The 26,739-nt window shown below is 45.2% G+C and overlaps 1 protein-coding gene across 1 annotated transcript; it reads right to left on the bottom strand.

Moving 5' to 3' along the window:
* Positions 1-17,484: 17,484 nt before the first annotated feature.
* CCR1 (C-C motif chemokine receptor 1) lies at positions 17,485-23,795 on the bottom strand. Its single transcript, XM_019724043.3, has 2 exons — positions 23,518-23,795; positions 17,485-19,938 (listed from the first exon to the last, which is right to left on the bottom strand). Exon 2 carries the CDS (start codon positions 19,870-19,872, stop codon positions 18,823-18,825), a length of 1,050 nt encoding a protein of 349 aa, XP_019579602.3. The 5' UTR covers positions 19,873-19,938; positions 23,518-23,795; the 3' UTR covers positions 17,485-18,822.
* Positions 23,796-26,739: the final 2,944 nt, after the last annotated feature.

Below are 26,739 nucleotides of genomic sequence, written 5' to 3'. Positions count from 1 at the left end.
GTCTGAGTCTTCCTAAACTATTACTTGGTGAAATAAAAGAGGATATTTTACGTCAGGTGGTGGGTAATCTCCAAAGTGGTACCCTCAGATCCTCTTTTTCTGCACGCATTAAGGGACGGAGTGTATGTCCCCTCCCCTGTGAGCTGGCTCTGTGACTGCTTTGACCAGATGTGGTGGAACTTATGAGACCAGGTTATCTTGAGATCTGGCAGCTTCTGTTTTCTTCCTCCTGGAACATTCATTCTGTTGGTTGCTGCCTCTTGAAATGTGGTGGCCTGCCCTGAGAAGCCCACAGGGTCACACAGAGAGGTCATGTGGAGGGGAACTGAGCTCCTGGACGGCAGCTGGCCCCAACTTGAAACTTCCAGCCACCCCAGCCAATGCCACACGAACTAGAAGAACCCCTCAGCCACCCACAGAATCATGACAGATAATAGTTTTGTTTTTTTAAGGCACCAAGTCTTAGGATTTTTTTTTTTTTTTTTTCCAATGTGGCAAAGGACTATCAACACATAGCATAAGGTGGTCAGGGAGTGTAAGGAAGTCAAATTGATTAGGTTATGTAATAGCTGCTTAAGGCTTGGCTGACTAAGCCTGAACCCCGCAAGGACTCAGGACGTCCCCAATCACTGGTCTGCTCTCCACAGCTTCCTCAGAGATAACCAGTGCTGGGTCAATGGCAACCTGTTGTAAATGGAGAAACTGAGGCCCAGGGAGGGAAAAATGACCTGCTCAGGTCACACAGCTGATGTTAAAGCTGGACTGCGGACCAGGGCTTCCCAAATCCCCCTTTCTTTTCTCCACTGTCTTAATTAGACACATGAGCTTTCATTGTTTTCCAGGTGCCACGTACTCCATATGCAGTAGCTCTTTGAACCCTCCCTGAGGCTCTGCACCCCCTGTCGTCAGTGGTCAATACCCACCTCCCAGACGAGGAAACCAAGGCGGAGAGAAGGTGAAGTGTTGCCCCGGGTCACATAGCTAAGAAAAGTGGGGCCGGAATCTGAACTCAGGGTTCATGAAAGGGGCACAAGTGTCAAGGGCACCCTCCCCTGTCTTTTTTCTATGTCAGATGGTGTAGGGAGCCGGAGCATTAAGGGTTAAGAAAATGTAACTTCAAGCAGAGTTTGGGAGGATTGCTAAGGGGAACTCCGATAAGCATAAAGAACAAACAGACACCTGCTACCCTGGGAATGGGAAAATATCAAAAGGTCTAAAGACAGTCAGGGCCAAACTTTGAGAAAACATAACTAATCTGTACTTGCTGCCTCAGCTGCTTTATGTAACCTTCTTGTTTTTGTGTGTATAAAAGAAAGCTGAAAAATAAAGTAGGCGCTGCAGTCTAATTAGAACTGCTCGCCCTCCCGATCCCATCTTTGTCTCTTGTCTATTTTTTTCTCAATCCTCACTCCCCACTTCAGGAACCGTTCGTCTCGTAGGCAGGCTCCGACAAGATGGGTTCAGAATTCTGGTTTTAGTTTGACTTTCACAGCGCACCTTTGGAAAAGGGAGGCTTATCCACAGCCTCACCTTCCTGGCTGTGGCATTTACAAATTATGTGAACTTGGGTCCCTGCCCCGTGACAGGACAACACTCCTCGCTCTGCCTTTCCTGCCTGGCCCTGTGGGGAGATGCCCTGGGAGAGCAGGCTGTGACATAATCGCGTGCTTATCAGTGAACATGACCACACAGTAACACGATGAGGTACCTCCCGGATGCCACCTCATAACTTGCGTTTAATTGCATTGGTTTTAAGGCAAGATTTTAGCAAAGGGCTCCTTCTGTTTTTCTCGTCTTCTGCTTTTTAAATTGTGAACACAGCACGTTTCGAAGAGCATGTGTCCTCTGCTGTGCTGAAAATCCTAGTGGAGAGTGTGGTTTGAAAATGCGTGTGTTTGCCGGGCACTCTGATGCCCAGCCTCTCAGCAGTGTCCCTGCGAGGAGGGAGGGGAAGATGGTTCCACCATCCTGACTGACTGGCTCCTGTCCACTGTGCACCGGCTGCTCCCTGGGCTGCTCAGACAACCTCAGGCAGCCTAGAAGAGGAGCAGTCCCCACACACCGTGGCTTCCAGGCTGGTGGGCTTCTCAGACCACCCAGCAATACTTGGGAGTTTCCCCATTCTGTGCCACGTGTATTTCAAAGCTTCTCACGCTAGAATTCTCTGACCAACCCCCCCCACCCCTCCGCTATCAGCAGATGACTTCATCACTGTTTCACCAAGAAAACAGGTCATCAGGATAAGACACCCTTAACTTCTTGCTAGAAATCCTCCCAAGTCACCTGCACTTTCTCCTTCCTAGCCCCCTTCTCAGCACCCATTCCTGATCCCTTCTGCAAAGGCGGGGCTCCATCAGCTTCACCCCCCATCCTCCATCTCTCCTTCTCTGTAGCTCAAGCCTTCCCCGTTTGATAAACTCTTTCCCTGATCGCTCCAGCTGAGGCCCATCTCTGCCTTCCTCTTCACAGTGAAACTTAAAGCCATCTGCTCCTCAACCCCCTCCCATCTGCCACCTGCCTTCCCTGCTCCTCTAAAGCTCATCCCCCCAGTCACCTGTCAAACCCTCTGGGGGCTCAAAAGGCTGCCCTTGTCCATCTAAGCTGCTCAGCTCACAGGGCACCTTGACTACCATTTGTTTCCTGAAATATTCTATGTTCTCACTTTCTAGAAAACAATCCTCTCTTCGTTTTCCTCCTCTCTGACTACTGGTTTCAGTCTTTCCTTTGCCTGTTTTGCTTTGGTGTCTGGCCCTTTTGTCTTTGTACTTGTCACACTTTCTTGGAACAGGCTGGGGGGGAGTCATAGGGAGCAGTGGGGACTGGAGTAGCCTGGGAGCATGTGTCCCATGGACAGGTGGCAGCAGACTCAGGACTAGCGGATGACCGCCAAGAGTGGGGTCAGCCAGAGGGCAAATATCAGAGGCGTTGTGATCACGGCACCCCCCAAGTTCAAGACTCATGTGCTAACTGGGAAAGGTCCAAACCTTGGGGCTTACAAGGCTTCTGGTGGTCTCCCACCCCTCCTGTCTCCCCCCCACACCCCCCTGACTTGCCAGTCTCCTTCCTTTCCTTTCTCAGCCCACCCACTCTATGCTCCTGTCTTTCTGGGCAACTTTCAGTTCCTAAAACGAGCCAAGCTCCCTCTCACTTCCAGGTCTTTGCATCTGCTGACCCGGCACAGCCTTCCCTCCACCCCACCGACTGCCACATTCTTCTAAAACACCTCACTTGGAGAGCACCCTTTTAAAACTCCTTCCCAGATGTGCCCCACTCTGGCCGGCTGGTGCCCCATCCTGCTTTCTCGCTCTCTTTTGAATGGAACAACTTCATTAATCTTTCATTCACATGCCATGTAATTCATCCACATGGAGTGTAAAATCAGCGCTTTCACAGAGTTATGTATTCACGGTACATTCAGTGCCTCCATCACTACAATCAATTTTAGAATATTCTCATCACCCCAAAGAGAAGTCCTGAGTCTATTAGTAGTCACTGCCCACTTCCCACCAACAACCTTCATCCCCACCCCAGCCTGGCAACACCACTAATCAACTTTCTGTTTCTATAGGCTGAATTATTCTGGACATTTAGTATAAATGGGGTTATAGCCATGTAATAAGTGGTTTTTGTGACTCACTTCTTTCATTTAGTACAGTAGTTTTAAGGTTCCTCCATGTATCAGTACTTCATTTTTTATTGCCAAATAATGTTTCATTGTATGGATATACCACCTTTTATTTATCCATTCATCATCTGATGGTTATTTAAGTTGGGTTGCTTCTGCATTTTAGCTATTTGAATAACGCTGCTATAAACATTCATGTGGACATACGTTTTCATTTATCTTGGGTATATACCCAGGAGTGGAATTGTTAGGTCACGTGGTAACTCTGTGTTTAAACTTTTGAGAAATTACCACATCGTTTTCCAAAGTGGCTACACCATTTTACATTCCCAACAGAAGTGTATGAGGGTTTCATTTTTTCCATATGCTTGTCAACACTCGTGATTGTCTTTAATTATAGCCATCCTAGGTGGTGTGAAGTCATATCTCATTATGGTCTTGATTTGTATTTCCCTTGTCGTTTATATATCTCCTTTGGAGAAGTATCTGTTTAGGTCCTTTGTTCATTTTTAACTTGGCTTATTTATTTTTTATTATGAGTTGTGAGATTTCTTTATGTATTCTAGATACGAGACTCTTATCAGGTATGTGATTTGCAAATATGGTCTCCCTTGCTCTGGATTTTCTTTTTACTTTCTTAATATTATCCTTTGAAGCAAGAACATTTTTAATTTTGCTAAAGTCCAATTGATCTATTTTGGATTTTTTGCAGGTTGGACTTACAGTGTCCTAGTTTAGAAGGCTCAGCTGTGCCAAGGTTGACACACGCTGACCATGTTCAAGGTTGAGCAAGGACACTGGTGTGTGGCTGGGACAGTGTGTGAAGGGAGAGTGGGAAGTCCTCAGCTCCCAGAAGAAGGGTTAGGACCGCGTTCTCTACCCTGATGAGATGGGGCACCGCTGAAGGCGAGTGATTTGGGCTGACTTCTGTTTTTTCTGGATCCTCTGGCTGCCATTCTGTGGGGGACAGACTTCAGGGAGAGAAGAAGCAGCACAGGAAGACTGGCTGTGTTTCTGAAGGGAGGGCGGGGTACTCAGATGAGGGCTGAAGCCATGAAGGTGGTGAGAAGTGGTTGATTTTCTTTTGAAACAAAAGCCTTAAAGAAGGTACGTCCATGCCTGAAGCTTCCACACGCAGACCCTTGCCCAGGGCATAAAGTGCCTCAGAACCTTGCACCTAGTTCAACAAGACAAACTTTGGACGAGTGAGATGTGGACAAGCTGGAAAAGGAGTCAAAATGCAAGGGACCCAGTCCCAGGTCAGCCACTTTGCATGACCTTAGGCAAGTCACAGCCTTTCTGGATTGTACTTTCAATCCCTTCTTAAAATCAAAGATGGAACAATATCTGTCCTGTTGATGCAGGTTATTATGAGGGTCAGATAGGATTATGACTTTCAGAGCCCTCTTCCATTCATTAAGCACCTTGCTTGGTGGGTACCATCAGGATCAACCTGTGGGGAGGACGGAGAACATCTGGACCACTGGACAGAACCACCTGCACTTCACTAGGGCTGCCTCCCTTATGCTGCCATGGAGACTGAGCCTCTGGGAACCTCTCCCACGGGCTGACCCCAGTGCCGCTACCTCCTGGGCTAGCTCTCTGCTTGTTGGTAGAGGGGGCACTAGAGGCCTCCTCCTCAGATGGCTGCTGTGTCTGCCCCTTGCCATGGCTTTAACATATGGGTTACCAAGCACTTGCCAGATACCGTGATACACATAGATGGGGAGGACATGTGGTCCCTGTAAGCACAGCGCTTAGTGGAGGATGCACACACACAAACATGAACTTATACGCACTCACACACATGTGCACACAAAGATTCACACAAATGAACACTCACTCATCATAAAAGCATGCATATATCCATATATTTATACACATATATATACCAATACGCATATATACTCACACACGAATACACACTTACACACAAATACTCATACACTCACACAGCCTACATTTACTCATACAATCACGAAAACTGACACAAGTACAGCTACGCACATACATACATTCACATCCATATATAGACTCGCACACCTTACAACAAGGTCAATAAGAACCAATCATATGATATTTGTTGGAAAGTTGATTGCAAAGATCTGATTATCTCTAGGAGCTTAGAAAACAAATGGATTCTACACGTCCTTCCTCCCTCTTCCAACACTGGGAAGAATCAAAGGAATTCTATGAATTTCCCCCGAGTTAAATTAACAACCAGTTTGGGGACACATACAACTATTATCATACATATAAGCCAACAGCCCTTTCATAGAAAATAGCTGGTCAACTCCTCTAGATATGGGTAGTTAGAAATAAGGTCTCCGTTCTTTTTCCAGATACCCCTCTTTTCTCAACATCTGTTATCTAGTTCACAGATCTCAGGCTAGAGATTGGCTGACCCAGGACAAGGGCACACTCTTTCTGTGAATTTATAGAAAAAAAGCAGGTTCCCAGATACTAGAAGGATGCAAAGGGGGCTGGATGACCTTCTGTTACCCTATTGCAGGGGCACTTCCACACTGGAAATGACCTTCCGAAGAGTCTTTCAACGTTCAAAAGGGTCAAATGTGGAACTGAAAGTCATGAGTGAGTTTTGACCCCAGTTTTGCAACATCTAGCTCAATGATTATCAAGAAATTATTGAAATAAATTTTCAAATATTGAAACAATAGATGCCATAAGGACATCTTGAGATCAAGTGTCTGGATGGGAAAGCAGTAAAGCGATGGATGGTGATTGGATAACCAGCTTCAGGAAAGATGGCAACGGTGACCATGGTGGCTGTATTAGTTCCCGGTCACTGATGTATCAAATTAGCACAAATTTAGTGGTTTGGGACAACACTAATTTATTCCCTTGCAGTTATGGAGGACAGAGGCTAAAATCAAGGTGCTGGCAGACCTGGTTTCTCCTGGAGGCCCCAGCGGACAATCTGTTCTTTATCTCTTTCAATATCTGTTGGCTGATGTACTCCTTGGCTTGTGACCCCATCACTCCAATCTCTGCTTTTGTTGTCACATTGCCTTTCCTTCTTCAGTAGGCAAATCTCCCTCTGTCTCCTTCTTATATACTTGTGACTACCTTTAGGGCCCACCAGGAAAATCTCCCTAGGTCAAGATCCTTAATTTAATCACACATGTCAAGTCCTTTTGGCTATATAAACTCACAGGTTCCAGGGATTAGGGCCTGGATATCTTTGGGGACCATTATTCAGCTACCACAGTATCTTTATCAGAGCTCGCTTTCATTTATTTTATTTCCCCCATCTCATCTCTGCTTTCCCTGCCAGCTTTATTGAGAAATCATTGACATGTAGCGTTAAGTTTAACGTGTACAACTGATGATTTGATGAGTATATATTGTGAAATGATGACCACAATAAGGTTAGTTGACACATCCATCACCTCACATGACCATTTTTTGTGTGTGGTGATGACACTTAAGATTTACTCTCTTAACAACCTTCATATATATAATACAGTACTGTTATCATAGTCATAGTTACAATGGTGTACATTTGATCCCCAGAACTTACTCATCTTATAGCTAGAAACCTGTACCTTTGACAAACATGTCTCTATTTCTCCCAACCCCAGGTCCCTGGTTCTCTCTCTCTCTCTCTCTCTCTCTCTCTCTCTCCCACCCTTCCTCCCTCCCTCCCTCTCCTACCCTCTCTATCTATCTCTATCTATACTTATATCTGTATCTATCACATTTTCTTTATCCATTCACATCAAAAGACACTTAGGGGTTTCCATGTCTTCGCTATTATGAATAATACTGCAATAAACATGGGGGTGTAAATATCTTTTAAGACAGTGATTTCATTTTCTTTAGATGTATATCCAGAAGTGGGATTGCTCAATCATATGGTAGTTCTATTTTTAATTTTTTGAGAAAACTCTATCCTATTTTCCACAGTAGGTGCACCAATTTACAATCCAACCAATAATGCACAAGGGTTCCCTTTTCTCTGCAGCCTCACCAACACTTGTCTCGTCTTTTTGATTATGGCCATGCTAACAGGTGTGAGGTGATATCTCATCGTGGTTTTGACCTGTATTTCCTTGATGTTTAGTGATGTCAAGCATCTTTTCATGCACATGTTGGCTATTTGTATGTCTTCTTTGGAAAAATGTCTATACAAATCCTTTGCCTATTTTTTAATTAAAGTACAGTTGGTACACAATATTATATTAGTTTCAGGTATACAATATAATGATTTTACATTTATATACCTTATAATGTGATCACCACATTAAATCTAGTAATTATCTGTCACCATGCAAAGTTATCACAATATTATTAACTATATTTTAATAGGATTTTTAAAATTATTTTATTTTGGTATTTAATTGCATGAGTTCCTTATATAGTTTCGGTATTAACCCTTAATTGGATAGATGGCTTGCAAGTATTGTTTCCCATTCAGTAGACTGCCTTTTCAATTTGCTGATTGGTGTTTTGTTTGCAGAAGCTTTTTAGTTAGATGTAGTTCCACTCGTTGATTTGTGCTTTTGTTGCTTGCGCTTCTTGCGTCATATCCAAAAAACTGTTACCAAGACCAATGTCAAGGAGCTTTTTCTCTATGTTTTCTTCAAATAGTTTAAGAGTTTCAGGTCTTACATTTAAGTCTTTAATCCACTTTGAGTTAATTTTTGTGAATTGTGTAAGATAGAAGTCCAATTCTGTTCTTTTGCACGTGACTATCCAGTTTTTTCCAACACCATTGAAGAGACTATCCTTTCTCCATTGAGTATTCTTGGATCCCTTGTAAAATATTAGTTGACCATGTATGTGTGGGTTTATTTCTAGCGTCACAATTCTGTTCCATTGGCCTATGTTTTTGAATTTATGCCAATACCATACTGTTTTAATTACTATAGCTCTGTAATTAAGTTTGAAATCAGGAATTCTTTCTCAGGATTGCTTTGGCTATTCAGAGTCTTTTTTGTTTCCATACAAGTTTTAGGATTTTTTTTTTCTGTTTCTGTGAACAATGCCATTGAAATTTTGATAGGGATTGCCTTGAATCTATAGGTGGTTTTGGGTAAGGTGCACATGTTGACAATATTAATTATTTGGATCCATGCACACAGGATATCTTTCCATTTATTTGTGTCATCAATTTCTCTCATCAATGTCTTATAATTTCCAATGTATAGCTCTTTCATCTCTTTGGTTAAATTTATTCCTAAGTATTTTATTCTTTTTGATGCTATTGTAAATGAGATTGTTTACTTCGTTTTTAGATTTTTCTTTGTTAATGTATAGAAATTGCATGAGTTAATTTTTGTAGTTGATTTTGTATCCTGCAACTTTACTAAATTTGTTTATTAGTTTTAATGTTTTTTTTAAAGGCGTCTTTATGATTTTCTATATATAAGATCATATCATCTGCAGAGACAATTTTACTTCTTCCTGTATGATTTGGATGCTTTTTATTTTTTTTTTTCTTGCTTAATTCCTCTGGCTAGAATTTTTAGTACTATATTGAATAGGAGTGGTCAGAGTGGTGACTTTATCTTGTTCCTGATCTTAGGGGGATAGCTTTCCACCTTTCACCTCTGAATATGATGTTAGTTATGGGTTTGTCACATATGGCCTTTATTATGTTGAGGTATTTTCCTTCTATACTCAATGTGTTGAGAGTTTTTATCATGAAAGCATGTTGAATTTTGTCAAATGCTTTTTATGTATTTATTGAGATGATCATATGATTTTTATCTTTTATTCTATTAAAGAGGAGACATTTATTGATTTTCATATATTGAACCATTCTTGCATCCCAGGGATAAATCTCACTTGGTCATGGTATATGATACTTTTAATGTGCTGTTTCTAGTATTTTGTTACAAATTTTTGCATCAATATTCATTCGGGATATTGGTCTATAGTTTTCTTTTCTTGTAGTGTCCCTGTATGGCTTTGGTATCCAGGTAATGCTTACCTCATAAAATGAGTTTGAAAGTGTTCCTCTTCAGTTTTTGGGAAGACTTTGAGAATGATTTGTGTTAACTCTTTAAATCTTTGGTAGAATTCACCAGGGAAACCATTTGATCTTGGACTTTTCTTTGTTGGGAGGATTTTGATTACTGACTGATTCAATATCCTTACGTGTTATTGGTCTGTTCAAGTTTTCCATCTAATTCTATCCTCTGTCGTCTCTATTATTGAGCCCAGTCAGCAAAGTTTATGTTTCAATTATTGTATTTTTCAGTTCTATAATTTCTATTTCGTTCTTTTAAAAAATAACTTCTATTTCTTTAATGAGATTTTAAAATTTCAAGAGAATTAATAATTTCTTGTTAAAACCTTTTAATGATGGATGCTTTAAAAATATTTATCAGATAATTCCAACATCTGACTCATCTCAGTGTTGGTGTATATTGTCTTTTCTCATTCAAGTTGTGATTTCTCTGTTTCTTGCTATCGCAAATGATTTTTAAAAATTGTACTGTGAACATTTTGGATATTATTTTATTTAATCTCCTTCTCCTTCTTCTTTTTCTTAGCAAGCAGTCTCTGGGTTGAGGTATAGTGCAAGTGGCAGGTGGGTGTTTATGTTCACCTCAGGCCAGGCCTTGCCAATACCACCTTGCCCAAAGTCGAGCGCTGACTCACACTGCCTCTTTGCAGGGTTGTGGGTAGAAATTCAACTCCCTGCTGGGTCTTCCTGACACCTTGGGTCTTGGTGATACCTTCTGAGCAGAAGTGGTGATAAATAGTCTCTGCCTCCCTTGAGCAGAGGTGTGAGCTCTGCTCCTTGCTGGGTCCCCCTGCCACTGGGAGAGGCTGGATGTTAAGTGGCTAACCCTACCTCACACCCTCTCATTCTGTCTCATTGAGGCCAATGTGGGTGGAGTCTCAGTTCCCAATTGGGACCCCACTGATACCAAGAGGTGGGGGAACCAGAGTGCCTACTAGCTCCGCTTCATGCCATCTTGGTCAGGCTCTTTACTGCAGGGGGATTAAGGAAGTTGAGCTCCCCACTGGGCCCCGCTGACGTCAGGCGTGGGGGGGGAAGGAGCACTTACTAGCCCTGATTTGCATTTCTTTGTTCAGTGTCAGTGCTGGGTAGGGATGGAGGCTCAGCCCTCCGCTGGGCCCTGTTGACCCTGGCAGGGGATTGGAGCCCCACTTGCTTCCTCCAAGCAGGGTGTGGTAGCTCAGGACCCTGCTCAGCCCCCCTCAAGCACATGCAGTGGGGAAACGGAGCAGAGTCTGCTGCTGGGTGGGGGATGGAGGATTAGCATTTTCCAGGGGCACTGTCATCCTTGGGCAGGGGACTTGGAGGAGCACCGCTACCCACTTCCCGGGGTGTGGGGCTGGGTGGGGGGAAGGCAGCTCCCTCGTTGGCCCCACTGAAACTATGTGTGGGGGGGGGGAGGGAGAAGTGGGGTGATTTTTCTGTTGGTTTTGATAGGCATTGCCACAAAGACCATCTGTGGTTAGGCCACCCTTTTCTTAGGCTTTTAGCTAGGATGAATGGTTATTGTTGGAGAATTTTTCTTTTTTTTTTTTTAATAGCTGTGCCTATTGGCAGTTGGGTTGGAGGATTCTCTAGCACCATGTCCAGGGTCCACGGAAGGTAGTAAGGACACCCAGGATTTCACTGCCATGTCATTCCTCAGGTCCCAAGGTTCCTGGGCAGTCTACCTTCCCCCAAACTTGCCGAATCTTCCTACGTTTTGTTGTGTCCTGAAAAGGATTTTATTTGTTATAAAAGGGAGGACCTCGGAGAAATGAGGCTACTCCACCTTGGCTGCAACCAGAAGTCATAATTCATAACATTTAATACTTAAAGGGACATTGGAGATCACCTATGGAATGTACAAACTTTACATGTCATCTAGTACAACTCAAGATAAGAAACATGTGGACTAGAGAGAAAGGGCTTCTCTGAGCTCACACAGCCGTCTTCCAAAGTTGCTCACTAGCGGGGAACATTTGGCACGGGTGGCACCTGAAGGAATTCTGGAGGCAACATCTACAAGCCTTCTTATCCCTTTTCCTGCACCCAAGGACATCAAGTGCTCTGATGCCTGTTTGCCAGGCCGTGCCGACTCCTTCCGGGAGCCCTGAAGCTCCCTGCCCCTTTACCTCCTCATCAAACACAGAATCCTCCCTGTCTGCCAGGGCACCCTGAGAATAATCAGAGGCCATCCATTCTGGCCTGCTCATATTCCAGATACCTCAGTCACCCCTTCAGATGGGAGCTGCTTCCTTGCCTCAGTGGTCTTTTTCAGGTTAACTAAATCTTTTTGGCCTGGACATGCCTGGGAGTCATGGCTCCCTGGTGAAACCATAGCCGATGACTGACCGGTGTGGAAGCCCAGCTCCCTTGCCCACAGGATCAGGCTGGAGTTGGGTCTTTGTCTGAGTTTACTCCTCTCCCTGTCCAACTTCCCTGCATCTCTTCCCAATTTCTCCTAGGAATGCTTCCTTAATAAAGCACATGTGCAAGAAGAACAACCAAGCAAGCCCATCAGGTAATCCATCTTCCCGGTCCCCAGGCTGTTCAGTGCTTTCTCTCCCTGTGAACCTCCTAGGGACACCCCTCTTCTCAGTCCCTCCAGGTGCATTCCACAATGGATGATCCATGACAAACAAAGTCATCCACACTGGTGTCTAGACTTAGCTGCACAGAATCCCCAGGGGGACTTTTTAAAAAGGCAGGTGCCCAGGCTCCTACTGCCCCGAGATGCCCCGAGATGCCCAGTTGGGTCAGACAGAGCCTGGACGACCATGCTTTCTACATGTTCTCCAAGGTGATTCTCATGTGCAGCCAGGGTCCAGACTACTTCATGCTTTGAAGCATACTGGGACTACCAGGGGATGGTTAAAAATACTCTGGATGCACTGGTAAGCAAAAAAAAAAAAGCACAATAGAACAATCACATATACAATATAATTATGACAAACTATTGGAACAATAGGCACCAAAAGAAATAGGATCCTTTCTTCTGTCAGTTCTTTTCTATATATTTCAAAATTTCTTCAGTGAGAAGGCACACACACACGTGCACACGTATACATAAACAACTTTACTGAAGTTTGTTTTACATATCATAAAGTTCACCCATTTCACGTGTACAAGTTTTTAATAAGTTTACTCAGGGGTGTCATAAAAAAGCAGCCAGCCCTGATTTGTAGCATTGCCAAGTACCCTGGTGTAAGTAATCCAACCATGTCCCATTTCCAAGTACCACTGTTACATGATTTATCATGGAGTTGGGAAGAGATCACACAAAGGGGTCTTGTGAAGCTATGAGCTGGCTGCAGCTCATCTATTTAAGTAATGCCCTGGGCCTTTTTGTTGTTTGTTTGCTTCTTGTTTGTCCCCCTTTACCTTCAATATACAAAAGGTGTCCCCAACAGGGGGAAGGTGCGGTCTATTTTATTCACTTCTATAAATGAGCGCCAGCCCTACAGGGAGTGCCTAGTGGCCTCATACTGAGCACAGCTGTGAGCAACGTCCTTGCAGCCTGTCTGTGGTCACATTTAGTAATGCCATGTTTGCTTTCAGGACATCTCCCACCCTGACTTCCTGGTGAAAATAAAGAAAATCAAGTGTTGACAAAAACGGAAGTACAAAGCTGCTTGAACTTCTGCAATTTTGCAGACACGTATTCAAAATTTAAGTTATGGGGTAACTTCTTTTTTCTTTTCTCCTTCTTAGGAACCAAATACTAAATTGAGCAAATGCTTGCAGTGCTAAACCGTTGTCCTGACAGACACCAGGTGATGTCAAGTGTGAATGGCCACAATGTGTCAGCTTCCTGAAGGTGTCTTGGGCATCAAAGTAATGCAATGAAATCACTAAGGTGTGACACTGTTTCAAAGAAAAGGCACCAAACCTTCCTTTTCAGGAAAACTTTGTAAGAAGTATAAATAAAACAAGAGGGCCTGCTGTAAGACAGAGGCTTTGCATAGATAGTTTTTAACTCCCCATTTGCAGCTATGGAAATCCACACAGTTTTAGCCATGTTGTTACAAGGCGCAAAGAGGCAGCGGCCTGGACTACTGGGGAGATTAAGCAGTAAGAGAGTGGGCCCTGAGCAGTGAGGCGACGAGAGGGTTCTGAGCAATTACCACAACCGGCAAGGCCTTTATCCCAAGTCTTTATAACTACCATTATTTTAACTCTGCTTTTCTAGATATAGAAAAAGTGAAGCTCAGGGGTATGTTACCCAGGGTCTCCTGGCATATAAACACCTGTCTTACAAAGCCTGAGCTCAAAATGTACACCGTGAGCCACTCACTTTGAGTTTGTGGTGCCTCCTGCTCCAGCCCACGTCCCAGCTCATCACCCCCACTCCCCCGTCTCCCCTGCACACTACGGAAAGCCTACCAAACATTTTGTGGTTCCCAGAGGGTGTCATGCTTCTGGGTCTTCATTCACACCACACTCTCATCCTGGAATGCTCATCCCAATTTGCTCCTTTAAGAAACAACTGCTCTTGCGGGGTGGGAGATAAAGGTAAGGGGGATCAAATATATGGTAATGGAAGGAGAACTGACTCTGGGTGATGAACACACAATGGGATTTATAGATGATGTAATACAGAATTGTACACCTGAAATCTATGTAATTTTACTAACAATTGTCACCCCAATAAATTTAATAAAATTTAAAAAAAATTTAAAATAAAGAAACAACTGCTCATCTTTTTCCTTTTGTTCCTCTCTCTCTTTCTTCAACTTTCCCCCCCTCTCTTCCCTTCCCTCTTCCCTATCCTTCTTCATTTCTTTCTTTTCACTAAGAATAGTTTTTCTTATGATGTGCTCCTTTAAGACGCACTGAAAGAGTGTACAGAAGAGAATAAGCATCACCTTGTGGGGTGGCTTTGTCCAGTGTCGGTCTTGTGAACCTGGACTGACATTTCCCAGAATCCTTTGCCTGTAGGGATCCAGGTGAGTGTCCTCCAGGAGAGATGATTAGCATGTGATTTGCAAGAGTGAAGCAACAGCTATGGTGCTGTGCCCTGAAGGTGGAAGCAGGAGCCAGGCCCTGTGGGGGCTTCCACACGCTGCTGTCCACCTGCTGGCTCCCACAGCGATTGCAGCTTCCGCTGCTCCCAAATCCTGTTCCAGGTGCCCAAGTGCAGCTTCTGCAGGTCTCTCTCCACATGCTCGGTGCTCATGAGGCTAATTGTCCATGTGGGTTGCCGTTTGTACTAACAGGTTACATTTGTCCTTGCTGTTGTCCACATCTAGCTTTCCTCCCTGACTGTCCGGGAGGCTGACATAGAGAGACGGTCCGCTCAGCATTAGATGCTAGGTGACAGCCTGCACGGACTCACCCACCAGCACCCACAATTGCATACAATCCAGTTCCTAAGCAAATCCATACTCTAGAGGTGCCCAAACTTTCTCAGTGCCTGGCGCCCTTAACGTCTCCTTACTTTTTCCCTGAAGCCAATAGAAATGCCAAACAGTTCCACTTAGTAAGTGGTTAGAGCCAAACAACTTAAGTATTTTTGTTTATGGCTGTTATAAACAAAACATACAGCTGAAAGCACATGTAAATTGAAAGAAAAGTCACATTTGATTTTATTTTTAAGTCATCAGTACCAATGGGGTATGTACACCTGTTGGGCACAGCCCCATTCTCCAGGCTTGGGATACATTGGACCCTGTCACCCTCAGTTACGGTTCCCCACTGCTTTGATCTCAACCCACTGAAAAACCCGGCTTTGCAAAGATATGACAACCTTGAAAGGAATGTCCTACAATCTCATATTGAAACTGTGAACTATCTTAAGCTTGCAGTTCTCAGGATGTCCAGGAAACGAAGGTATCAATGTACAGCCCTTGAAAACTAGAAATATTCCACGGCACCCCTGTGCGTTTATCGTGGCCCCAGGGGTGCCTCAGCACACAGTTTGGGAACCCTCGCCTTCTCTCATGCCATTTCTCTGATCAAACCCTGACTGATACACACATAGTCCCGTAGAAATTTGGGGTATATTCTGTTCCCATCTTTGGGTTCTGCCTATGTATATATATTATAAAGTATGAACCAGAGGAGTTCTATCTTTTTCTTTTTTTTAAATTTAACATTAACTATACAAGAGGTGATCACGCTAAGCAAAGTAAGTCAGACAGAAAAAGTCGAGAACCATATGATTTCACTCATATGTGGGACATAAAACTGAAAGCAACAAACAAACAAGACAAACAAAGAAAAACTCATCGACGTAGACAATAATTTAGTGGTTACCAAAGGGTAAAGGGGGGAGGGGGGAAGGTAGATGAGGGTAAAGGGGTCAAATATATGGCGACAGAAGGAGATGTGACTTTGGGTGGTGAATACACAATGCAATATGCAGACGTGTATTACAGAATTGTACACTTGAAATCTATATAATTTTATTAACCAAGGTCAACCCAACAAATTAAAAAATATATAATCAATGGTCAAAAAGATAATACAAGCATATTCGCATGTCAATAAAATTCTTTTTAAAATAATTGATGTCTGTATCAGTTATTGAACTGATTCCCCAGTTATTGAACTTTCTAGTTGTATTCCATGTGCTATTCTGGCAACTTCTCCATACGGATGAAATGGAGAAAACAGTAAGAACGACAGTCACAAGGAGATGGGGCGTGAGCCCATCCACACAGGAGCAGGGCAGGGGGGTGACTGGAGGAAGGTAGTTGGGAAGGGCTGGGGTGTCCTGAGCATGTGCAGGAGGAATCAGGTCTCGTATCTGACAGTTTGGGAGAAAGATCACTCCACTTTCCTTGCTTTATTTCATTGAATCCCGCAAACAGCCTCATGGTGGTAGATACTAGTCTTATCCTCGCTTTATAAAGAAGTTGGAGGCTCAGAGAATCATTCATCCAACCAGCATTTACTGAATACTTCCTATGTGTCAATGTTTACTGAGGTTATATAAAACATGTAAAGCGCCGTTGAACGTGTGCATGCGCATTTAGAAAACAACGCTGGAAGGACATGCCCTAAAATATTAATATGCTAAAGGAGGCTGCATCTGAGTAGGTGCATATGCTTCTATTTTCTTCTTCGCGCTTTTTACATGTTTCCAGTTTTCTACAATGAACATGTATTGCCTTTGTAGCAAGAGAATAAAAGTATTATTTCAAAAATGGAACTGGAAGGTATGATGAAACATTGCTCATTACGATATTGTTGTGGATCAAATTTTGTTTTTTGATGCCGTTTTATTTTACCAAAGTAGTGGACGAATGTTTCTTAATTCCATGTAACCTCTTTCTCTCCACTCTGTAGAGAGGGCTGGCAAGTTTACAACTGGAGAGCTGACATTCACCTTGACTGGCAAGGCCTACATTTGTCCACATTTTGCATGTGGAGGTATAAGCCCAATGCAGTGTGATGTCCTCTTCCCCAGATGAGTTTTCTAAACCTTCTTTGCACAAAGACAACTTGCAAACGTAGCCAGTCTCTGCCTAAAGGGGAGGGTGGCTTGATAAAAGCACATCTCTAGTGTCCAAAAAGAGAAAGGCCAGCCCAATGGTCAGTCACTGTGTTGTGAGGTGGGACACCCATCCCCTTAGGGTGCTTTCTGACTGATGCATTCCTTCTTCCCCTGGGCTGCCCTGGCACTACGGGCGCCATGGCAGCCCCACCCATCCCGCCCTGGCTCTGGTGGCATCCCCGTGTCTGTCCACCCCACTGAGCAGAGGTTTCTTTGAGAACAGAACTCCCTCTGGCACCTCTGTCTCCCAGGGCTTGCTTTGGATGGAGCAGGTCCTCAGTCACCATGCTGGATTGAACTGATTTGTGCAAGCAATAATGGGGAAATGGGTGGAGTAAACTAGAGTGTGTCCCAGCCAAGGAAATCAGTACCGACACCCAAAACGATGCTTTAAATGATTTATTGACCTGGAAATGTGATCAAAACATACTATGACTTACAAACGACGACAGTAGAAGAGTGAGTAGAGGTCCATCTTTATTCTAATCATAAATACACACAAGAGAGAAAATAACTAAAAGAAAATACATAAAAAATATACAGTGGTTGTCTTTGGGTAGTAAATGGGTAATGTTGATGTCTGGTTTTTTTCCCTTTTGTGTTTTTAAGCTTTTTTAGAAATAATTTTTGTCATTGGAGAAATGATTTTCAAGGAAATATAAGTCTGAGGAAAAAGGGAATAAAGACATGATAAATAGGTCTTTGGCGAGAGATAAAGTGTTAGAGACATTTTGGGTAAATAAGTTTCTTTGAGTTAAGGGCTCTCTCAACCTCCTACATCAAGGACAGTCCCCACCCCACCCTGCCGGGTAGACATTGTCCTGTCTCCTAGGCTCAAATACTATCAGCTTTCACATCAGGTCATTTTCCTGCTGCTGGGTCCAAGGTGGTAGCCAGCACTCTGATCCATAAAAACAGAAGGTTTGGATGGAGAACCAGAGGGAGAAATCAACCGTCTCCTTTGGCCCGTTCGTAATTTCTGCAATAAAGCTGTCAGAATTTACTACCATATCACTCAACTGACAGAGAAGGGACATTCTGAAAATATTCGGGAAGAAAGGAATGGTAATGGAAATAATGACTCCTTCCCCTCTATGGCTATTTCAAGAAGTTCAACGCATTATACACATGGTCAGTGTCTAGCCTACTGTTTGAATTGTTTGACTTCGGTGACTATAAAAATTCTCTCTAAGGGAAGTTCCACTGCCAACAGCAGTTTCCCAATCCTACTTCCCAAGAGGTTTCCAGTTCTTCCATCATGAGTTCTATGTCCCTCAGGGTTTCCAAGAGCCTAAAACCCACAGTGGGGCTGCGGTGGGTGGGTGGAGGCAGCTGCCGGCTCCTGATTGGCTCTGGGCTGGAAGTGAAGACAACCGTGGAAACCACTATTTCCAACTTCGTTGGTGGTGGGGGTAGAGATGGGAGATGCTCAGTGACTTTGTTTGCACATGTTAATGTTCACAAATCTGAAACCCTGTTTGGGCCAAGGCCCTTCATTGGCCCCCTTTGCCCCTGTTCACTCATTCATCTCCAGGGAAAAGTTCATAGAGTAGACTCAAGCCCCCGAGGTGATCTAGTCTGGACCACTTTTAAGCTCCCTCAGCCCTGTGCGGCGTCATTCCATGCTGTGTCAGTGGTCAGAATCTGGCCGGCAGAGCCAAGCTGCCTCGTCTCCAGCCGGCGTCTGGATCCTAGATCAAAATCCAGATCCAGAGGCCTGTGTCAGAACCCATTAGAGAGCTCATGCTCCCCCGTGGAGGGGGACACGGAGCTGGTCCTCTCCACCCTCTCTGTGGGGAGGAAAGGGAGCCATGCAACAAGGCGCAACTGGCACAAGTACTTGCGGAACCTCTCGCCGACAAAGACGTAGATGATGGGGTTCACGCAGCAGTGCGTGTAAGCGATCACCTCCGTCACTTGTATGGCCAGGTCCAGCTGCTTGCTCTGCTCACAGCCATGGGTCAAAATGACATCTTGGAAAGCAGACACAAACATAGTCAGGTTGTACGGGGTCCAAAAGAGAAAGAAGATGATCATGATGACAAAAATCAGACGGACGGCTTTGGCCTTCTTCTCGTTCGGCCGTCTGAGCAAAATCTGTATAATTCCTGTGTAGCAGACGATCATGACCGCCAGAGGTAAAATCAGCCCCAAGATGTTCAGTTTCAGAGCCTGGAACTGTTTCCACTGTCGGAGGCTTGTGTGAGGGAAATGAAGACTGCAGGTGAATTGAGTGAGCTCCCACTGGGTCTTGGAAAAGTAAAAGCCTGGGACGGCAGCCAAAATGGCCAGGACCCAGGTGATGGCGCTGGTGATGATCCCGAAGGTGACAGTCCGGGCCCTCAGGGCAAACACAGCATGGACGATGGCCAGGTACCTGTCGATGGTCAGCAGGATCATGAAAAAGATCTCGCTGAACAAGCCGATGTAGTAAAGCCCCGAGAGCAGCTTGCACATGCCGTTCCCGAAAGACCAGTTGTCTTTCAGATTGTAGTCAATCCAGAAGGGCAGCGTGAAGAGGAAGAGCAGGTCGGAGATGGCCAGGTTGAGGAGGTAGATGCTGGTCATGCTCTTGAGCCTCTTGTGTTGCATGAGGACCAGGACCACCAGGGTATTGCCGACCAGGCCAACGATAAATACCAGGGAGTACAAGGGGGGCAACAGCTGAGCCCCGAAAGCCCTCAACTCGGTTTTCGTGCATGGGGTTGTGTCCGCCCCATAGTCATATTCTGTGGTCTCCACATAGGCCTGGCGGGTGGTTGAACTTTCCATCCTGGCTTCTCCCACCGTCAAGGAAAGTGGTTTCCGGATTTACTTTGCTGTTAAAGGCAGTGTGCTCTGGACAACAAAGACAAGGCAGTGATTATATGTCTTCAAGCACTTGATAACTGTCTACTGAGCGCCTACTGTGTACCATGCCCTGGGACTCAATGTTGAGCAAGGAGGACCCAGGTTCTCTCTGCCCTCGTGGAAACCGTAGTCTTACAGGGGGTTTGGGCCATAAGCAAAGGGGTGCACAAATCATGAATTCAGTTACTTTGGCAATGAGAGCTGTGAAGGAAAAGTCCCGTGGATGGAGAGCTCAGACACAGGGACCTCACCACACTCTCCATAACCAATGCTTCCTTCCCTCATGCTTCCTGTGGACTTGGCTTTGGACTTGATGTTAAACAACCCTTTAGGGGTACCACTATTTCTCCCCATTTTAGAGGTGATGACACAGATGTTTGGAGTGGTTAGGACATATATCCGGTGAGAATGAGAGCTGGAGCTCAAGTCTGGGTGGGTATCACTCATGCCCATTCCTGAAACCACTCGGCTTTCCTGCCTCCAATCACAGAGCAGTAACTTTGCACTTTGGAGACACAGAAGGATGTGGGAAAGAAGACAGTCCTGGCCGAGAGTCAAAAACTAACCAGAGGATCTTCATGGCTTCTGGGGCTAAAAAGGTTCTCCGCCAGGGATAACATAGGGCACAGGGGCACATGAAAATATGTGGGCATTTTTTCTTTGTTGATTGTCACAAAGACAGAGGATGCTACTGTCATTTGGTAGGCAGAGCCAAGCAGGTTGTACAGTGCAAAAATTATCCCGCCCAAATACCAGTGGTGCTGCCACAGTGAAATTCTAGGAGGCCAACCCCATCCCTTAGTAGAGGGCACTGAGGAGACCAGAGTGCACTCAGCCTGGCCCACATCACACGGCCCTGGAGTGGCACAGGTAGGTCTGTCTACCGGTAACTGTGCAGGCCTCCTGTGAGCCGTGAGAATTCAGAGGAAAACACAGGCTGGGCAGAGTGGGTGACCTGGTGAGAGAAGATGGAGGTCTGAGGAGGAAGAGCTCAAAACAGCCCCAAGCCATGAGGTATTTATTGCACAGCGACCAGGTAGAAGCCAGAATTCTGCTGAAATAACCACTTAAATATTTTTACCCAAGGTTGCCTTCACACAAACAAAAACAAATACAAACAAAAAATACTAGCTAGCTTGCCTTTGCAGGACTTCCCCTAGCCTCTGTTTTTTAGCAATCCTTTTCAATCCTTTCTGATAGCTTATTGAAGATGCGTCCCCAAAGGGAGCTTGGCTTTGGTGTAACCTACCAGCTGTGTGACCTTGCAGAAGTTAATCTACCTCTCTGAGCCTTGGTTTCTCATCTGTAATATGGGAAAGTAACACTTACCTTGCAGGGCTACTGTAAGGTAATGTATGAGAAAAACCACTCTGGCACTTACTGGGTCCTCGGTAAATATTAGGGGACCTCCTTCCCTGTAGTAACCCTTCCCTGAAGCCTGTCACCACCAAGAATGTCTCAAGCTCCAATCCTATTCTGACTAATGTACCCTGCCCCTATGCCCCCCCCATCAGGCCTCTCTGTAGTTAATCTAGAAAGTTAATTCTGCCTGACAATGATGGAAAAGACAGTCCCTCCCATGTGAACTGCACTTTCCAATTTTCAATATGTTGCCACCAATCTGAATTGATTTGACCTCAGCACCAATCAACAAAGTAGGTGGTGCCTTTATCATAATTCCCATCTTCAATCTGGAGTCTCTAGTGCTTTTTCTTCTACACTGCTTAATGAATGTTTCCTGCGTAGAAATTCACGTTTCTGTAAAGGCCGTTGGAAATTAAGGCACCTGGGGTGGGGGGGTTATGGGGCACCCTGGCTAGAGACTGTTATTTCCTGCCAAGTCCATCCCCGGGGCTTACTCCTCCATCTCTGGACTTGCTTCTACCAGATCCACCCTGTATCTGAAGAAACCCAGGCTGGCAGTCACTAAGGAGGCCGTGGCAGCTTCTGATTTCTACTGCGGTGGTCAGTGCTGGCAACTCAGCTGGGCCGTCAGCACGTTGACAAGGGAAGGCAGGATTACAGTGAGAGCAACAAGCAGCTTGGAAGCATGAGCAGCACCTGTGCAAAGACTGAGCCAATAAGCCCAGTGGCGGGGGTGGGGGGGAGATTTTGGCAAAGGTGAAGGCACATCAGGTCATCCTATCAGGTGCCATTTGAACAGAGAGTCACCTCCATACCCCTGACCTCTAACTCCATTCACTGTTTTCCCCACTTGTTGGGCACCATGCAATAACTCTAGGGCACGCTGCTCCCAAAGGGAGATGGGCTGGGGTGGGACCTTGGAGGAGAAACCAAAGGATTATGTTGCCAGTCAACCTGCCAGCCCTGCTGTAGTCTGCTGCAAAAGTCTTCCCCAAGGTCACTGCACAGTGGCCAGCTCTGGCCCTGGAGCCTGGAATCTTCCAGTGCCAGCACCCTCTAGCCTGGGAGTTGGTGAAGTCTCTGAGCAGAGAGAGAGGGCTGTCTGTGATGGTAAAGACACCCAGGGATGGTGGTATACAGGAGCTGGCTTATGCTGGTTCATACGAACCAATCGTGTGCTTCTCTTCCCAACTCTGCATTCAGCATGTTGGTAGTTTGAAATCAACCATAGTGGGAACATTTACACACAGAAATTGGCAAAGATTAGATTAGGGCTCTTTTTTCAGGAAAGCCCGTTATGAAACATTTACCAGCCCATCAATGTCCCCTGGTCTGAATAGCCTAAGAGCTGCACTGCTGACCAGAGTGGGGACTAAAGCATCACTGAGTTCCACACAGGCTAGTGGCAAGCTATGTAAACTTCTGGGAGTTTCTAACTCTGAAAAACTGAGACCCTCTCGATTTTATGGAAAAACAGTTAAAATAGATACCTCCACGTCGCCCCCATGCCCCTCTATCTTCAGAACAAAATTCTATTGCCTCTTTGCTAGTAGAACAGAATGGATGCACCCAAAGAGGTCATCGGGTCAGCTCCCTGCCTTCAGAGGGGTGGAATTCTACCTCCTCCAAACTCAGCCTGCAGTCTGATTTTGAAATCTAGTCTTCTTAAGAAATTGGTTTAGTATTAAATCATCCTCACATCTGCACAGGTTTTTCTAATTCGTATTTGCCTCTTGCCACAATGACTTCATATACCATGTGTGGTTTTCATTTACATGGGGAACATTTGGCAAGTAATATCCTCTTGAGTAGCTTTCCACAGACAAGGTCTCTTGTCCCTCAGTACTGGGCTGACTTTCTTAACCAGTCACCAACAACGGGTCATTCAAGAAAGCTTCCTTTTTTAAAGCAAAAATAAAAACCTATTTTACATTTGAGCACCCAGTCTTATAAATCCACCCATTCTCAGTATTGCCACACAGTTCGTTGCCTTATAGATGTATCAAAGGGCTATTTAGATATCCGCCCAGCCCTCGAAGAGCCCCCCACCTTTGAGGAGATAGACAGATAAAAATCATTAAGCCCCTGCAATGTGAAAAAAAAAAAAAAAAAAACTACACTCCTGCCTAACTGCATGCATACATTCAAATAAGAGTACCTTCCACAGAAAGCAACAAGACAGAAAAGACAAGTGCCACTTACTGTGGTGTCAAGGGACTGTGTCCACGAAGTATTTGTTTCAAGAGCTCTTAGAGTCTTTATGAATTCAAGGTTCAAGGTCCTGATAGAGTAGGAAGAACTCAGTTTCCTGTGTGATGATGGAGATAGGACTCCGGGGTTCTCAGTCATTCAGAATGACACAAAGGGGACACAGTCCTTCTTTTTGAATGGTTAGGTGTCCATGAATGGCCTCAACGCCCACCAGTGGTCAGTTCCTGGAAGCTGAGTTTACTCTAAGGATTTTCTCTGGTCACTCCACTGCACTTCTCCTTGGCCAGCTCTGTCTTAAGGGGGTTGGGCAGGGTGGGGTTGGGTGGAGTTGATGGAGTAGGGTGGGTTACAAAGAAGTGTTCCGAGAGCTTGCGGAGCAACTGAAGGCTTGGAATGTGGTGTCAGGGTGGGGACAGGGGGTGGAGTTCTTGTGGTCAGTAAGTAGCTTTTTTCTTTCTTTCTTTCTTTTTTTTAAAGATTGCAAGTGGAAGGAATTAAACCGGAAACCTGGGTCCTCTGTTCCTCAAAATGATCTGGCTGGCAAGCCAGAGAGAAGGGGAAGCTGCTCTTTGGCGCCCCCTACGTCCTCCACTTCTGACTGCCTGGGCTACTGTTTTCTGCAATGGTCCAACCCCGGCCAAGTTCACGTCCCAGTTCTCCACGTAAGACATGGGCAGATCATTATGACTGTCTAAGTCTTGGTTCCCCCTCCGTCAAAGGAGAACACTGAACGCTTAGGCTCACAGGAGGATGCGTGAGGTCAGCTTGGATGTGAAAAATATCAAAAGCGCCTGGCACAGGAAAAGTGTCTGACAAATGATGCTGATTCTGATTCTCCCCACAACTACCCACACCTGCTCTGCGCTTGGGTCCCTGTCTGTTCACATCTTTTCTGTGACATGGGGACTCCGCTAAACCTTCCTCACAGGTTTGCAGCAATGCACCATGTCAGAAATCATAAATGTGAATGTGCTGTGCAAAATGTCACGTGCCCCTTCAAGAAGGCTCAGTTTCCTCATCTGTAAAATGAAGACTTTGGACAAGGTGCCTCAGTGTCCTCTTCATTGGAACAGCCCATGAGCCTTCTGGGTTGGGTCTCCCCTTTTTGGAAGCCTGTCCACAGAGAGATAGATGTTGGAAGAAGGAGGCAAAAGGTACCCGACTGACAAGCACGGCTATAGGCCTAGCGACTTGGCGCTTTTGTACAGAGAGAGAAGGGCAGGAGGGCATCATCAGTGATGAGCCTCTCAAATCAGACAGTCCTGCACTTAAATCTTAGCTCTACTTTTACTGACTTCGGGCATGTTATTTTAAGCCCTCGAGTGCCTCTTTCCTCTTCAGTAAAACCAGGTTAATACTGGTGACTACAGAGAGGAATACACACACACACACACACACACACACACACACACACACACACAGGCTTTTTTTTTTTTTTTTTTTTTTTTTAACACAGATGGGCCATAAGGTACACGTTGTTTTCCATCTGGCTTTTATCACTGCACATCAACCCAGGAGATTTTTTTCCACCAGCATGCAGGGTGGGACATTTAGGCATGCTGTCACCCATGCCTATCTGTGGCGGGAATAGATAGAAGTGTCAGTAAGGTACACACAATAGTCTAACCTTGACTCTGTCTAGGATGCTTATATCTTAATTTGACACCCCTCCAGTGTCAGCCGCATGACCTGGCCTACTGAACCCCCCTCCTTTTTTTAAATCCCACACACTTGCTTTTTTCGTCTCACCTGTGACCTCTAATCCTGACCCAGCCATGTTTCAGCTTCTCCTTTCCTGTCCCAACCTCAGCATCCCAGAAACCTTATGTTCTGTACAACCAAGACAGGGCAGGGCTATGCTCCTCGATGGCATACAACCTGCTTGTCACTGAGGCACACCTTTCAGGTTCAACTACGACACTAGTAAGTGAATTTCCAAGAGAGGGGATGGTGGTGTCATGACCATGGATATCTCTCTGTTGCCTAATTCTGGGACACACTGTCTGGTTACATGGCCAAAGAAGTTGATTCTGGTCCCAGGCCACTTTTAGGACAAGAAAGCCCCATTGGTGAGTGTCCCACAGCTGCACAAGAGGGGTTTGAGAGATACAGGTGGCCCATAGGCAGTAGCGCACCCCTGCCCCCTCCACACCACCCTATTTTATCCCCACCTTCCCCTCGCCCCATTCCTTCCACCTTGCGTAATTTCCTTTCCCTGTCTCTGTCCACCACCCCTCCTCAGTCCATATTCCTTCTAGCCAGGTGGTCATTTGTCTTCCTTTATCTCTGCCTCTCCTTGCCTGCCTGGCCTCTCCCAGGCGCTCTCTCACCCCCCAGCACTCTACAAACCCCAACCTGAAAACCAAAGGAGGGACGGTTCCAATAGTCCTTTGTCCCTCTCTCAGGCCTTCTCAGCTGCCCTGCTATGCTAGGTCAGGTCCCAAAGTCAAAGAGGGTATTGGACACATCCCTGTCAGATCGCTCTTCTCCTGCCTGAATCATCCAAGAGGCCGCCTCCTCCCGGATGCCCTCCCCACCCTCCACAGCAGGAAGACATCCCTGAGAGGCAGATGCTCTCTGGGGGTTTAAGCTTTTTGGGGGTGGCAGAGATCACTTTTTTTCATCCCTAATTGTATAGGTTGGACACGTTTTATAATAAATTACAAGGCAATTCACTCAAAATAGCTCAAATAAAAGAAGAATAGAAACTTATTTTCTCACAAACCTAGATGTTAGCTTTGCTTTGGTATTACTCTCTAACTTTCTCTTGCAATAATTCTTGATAATATCACTATCCACATATGTCTCTGTTTCTCTTTGCAGTTTTAATAAACAACCTCAACACTTAGGTTCTTAAAATCACAATGACATGATTTTGTGAGTCTGTGGATTAGGTGGCTGGTCCCAGGTGGCTTCCCTCCCAAGTGTGACCGTTGGTGCTAGTTATGGATGGGGGTGCCTCAATTCTGTGATCACTCATCCTCTAGCTGGCCAGGCTGGCTTCATTGCATGACAGTCTCAAATATACACAGAAACTGCAAAGCATCACGGGCCATCACGCAGTTCCTTCCTTACATAATCCTCAACTCCTTTACTCTTTCCTGAGCTTGTCACGTCCACCTGCTAAAATCCTATCCTGGTTAGAGCCTGCTTCCCACCTATACCCATGAAGCGGAAGGAGGCTAAAGAAAATCCCACAGGCGTACCGACTGG

This window comes from Rhinolophus sinicus, chromosome 5 (genome assembly GCF_057876585.1).
Source record: "Rhinolophus sinicus isolate RSI-liver-muscle chromosome 5, RSI-T2T, whole genome shotgun sequence".
Classification (NCBI taxonomy): Eukaryota; Metazoa; Chordata; class Mammalia; order Chiroptera; family Rhinolophidae; genus Rhinolophus; species Rhinolophus sinicus.
The sequence above is the reverse complement of the archived record's forward strand: the minus strand, read 5'-3'. Positions and strand labels throughout refer to the sequence as shown.

Bases quoted from the DNA above. Each gene is read 5' to 3' on its own strand.
- CCR1 (XM_019724043.3), bottom strand. From the start codon at position 19,872: ATGGAAAGTTCAACCACCCGCCAGGCCTATGTGGAGACCACAGAATAT.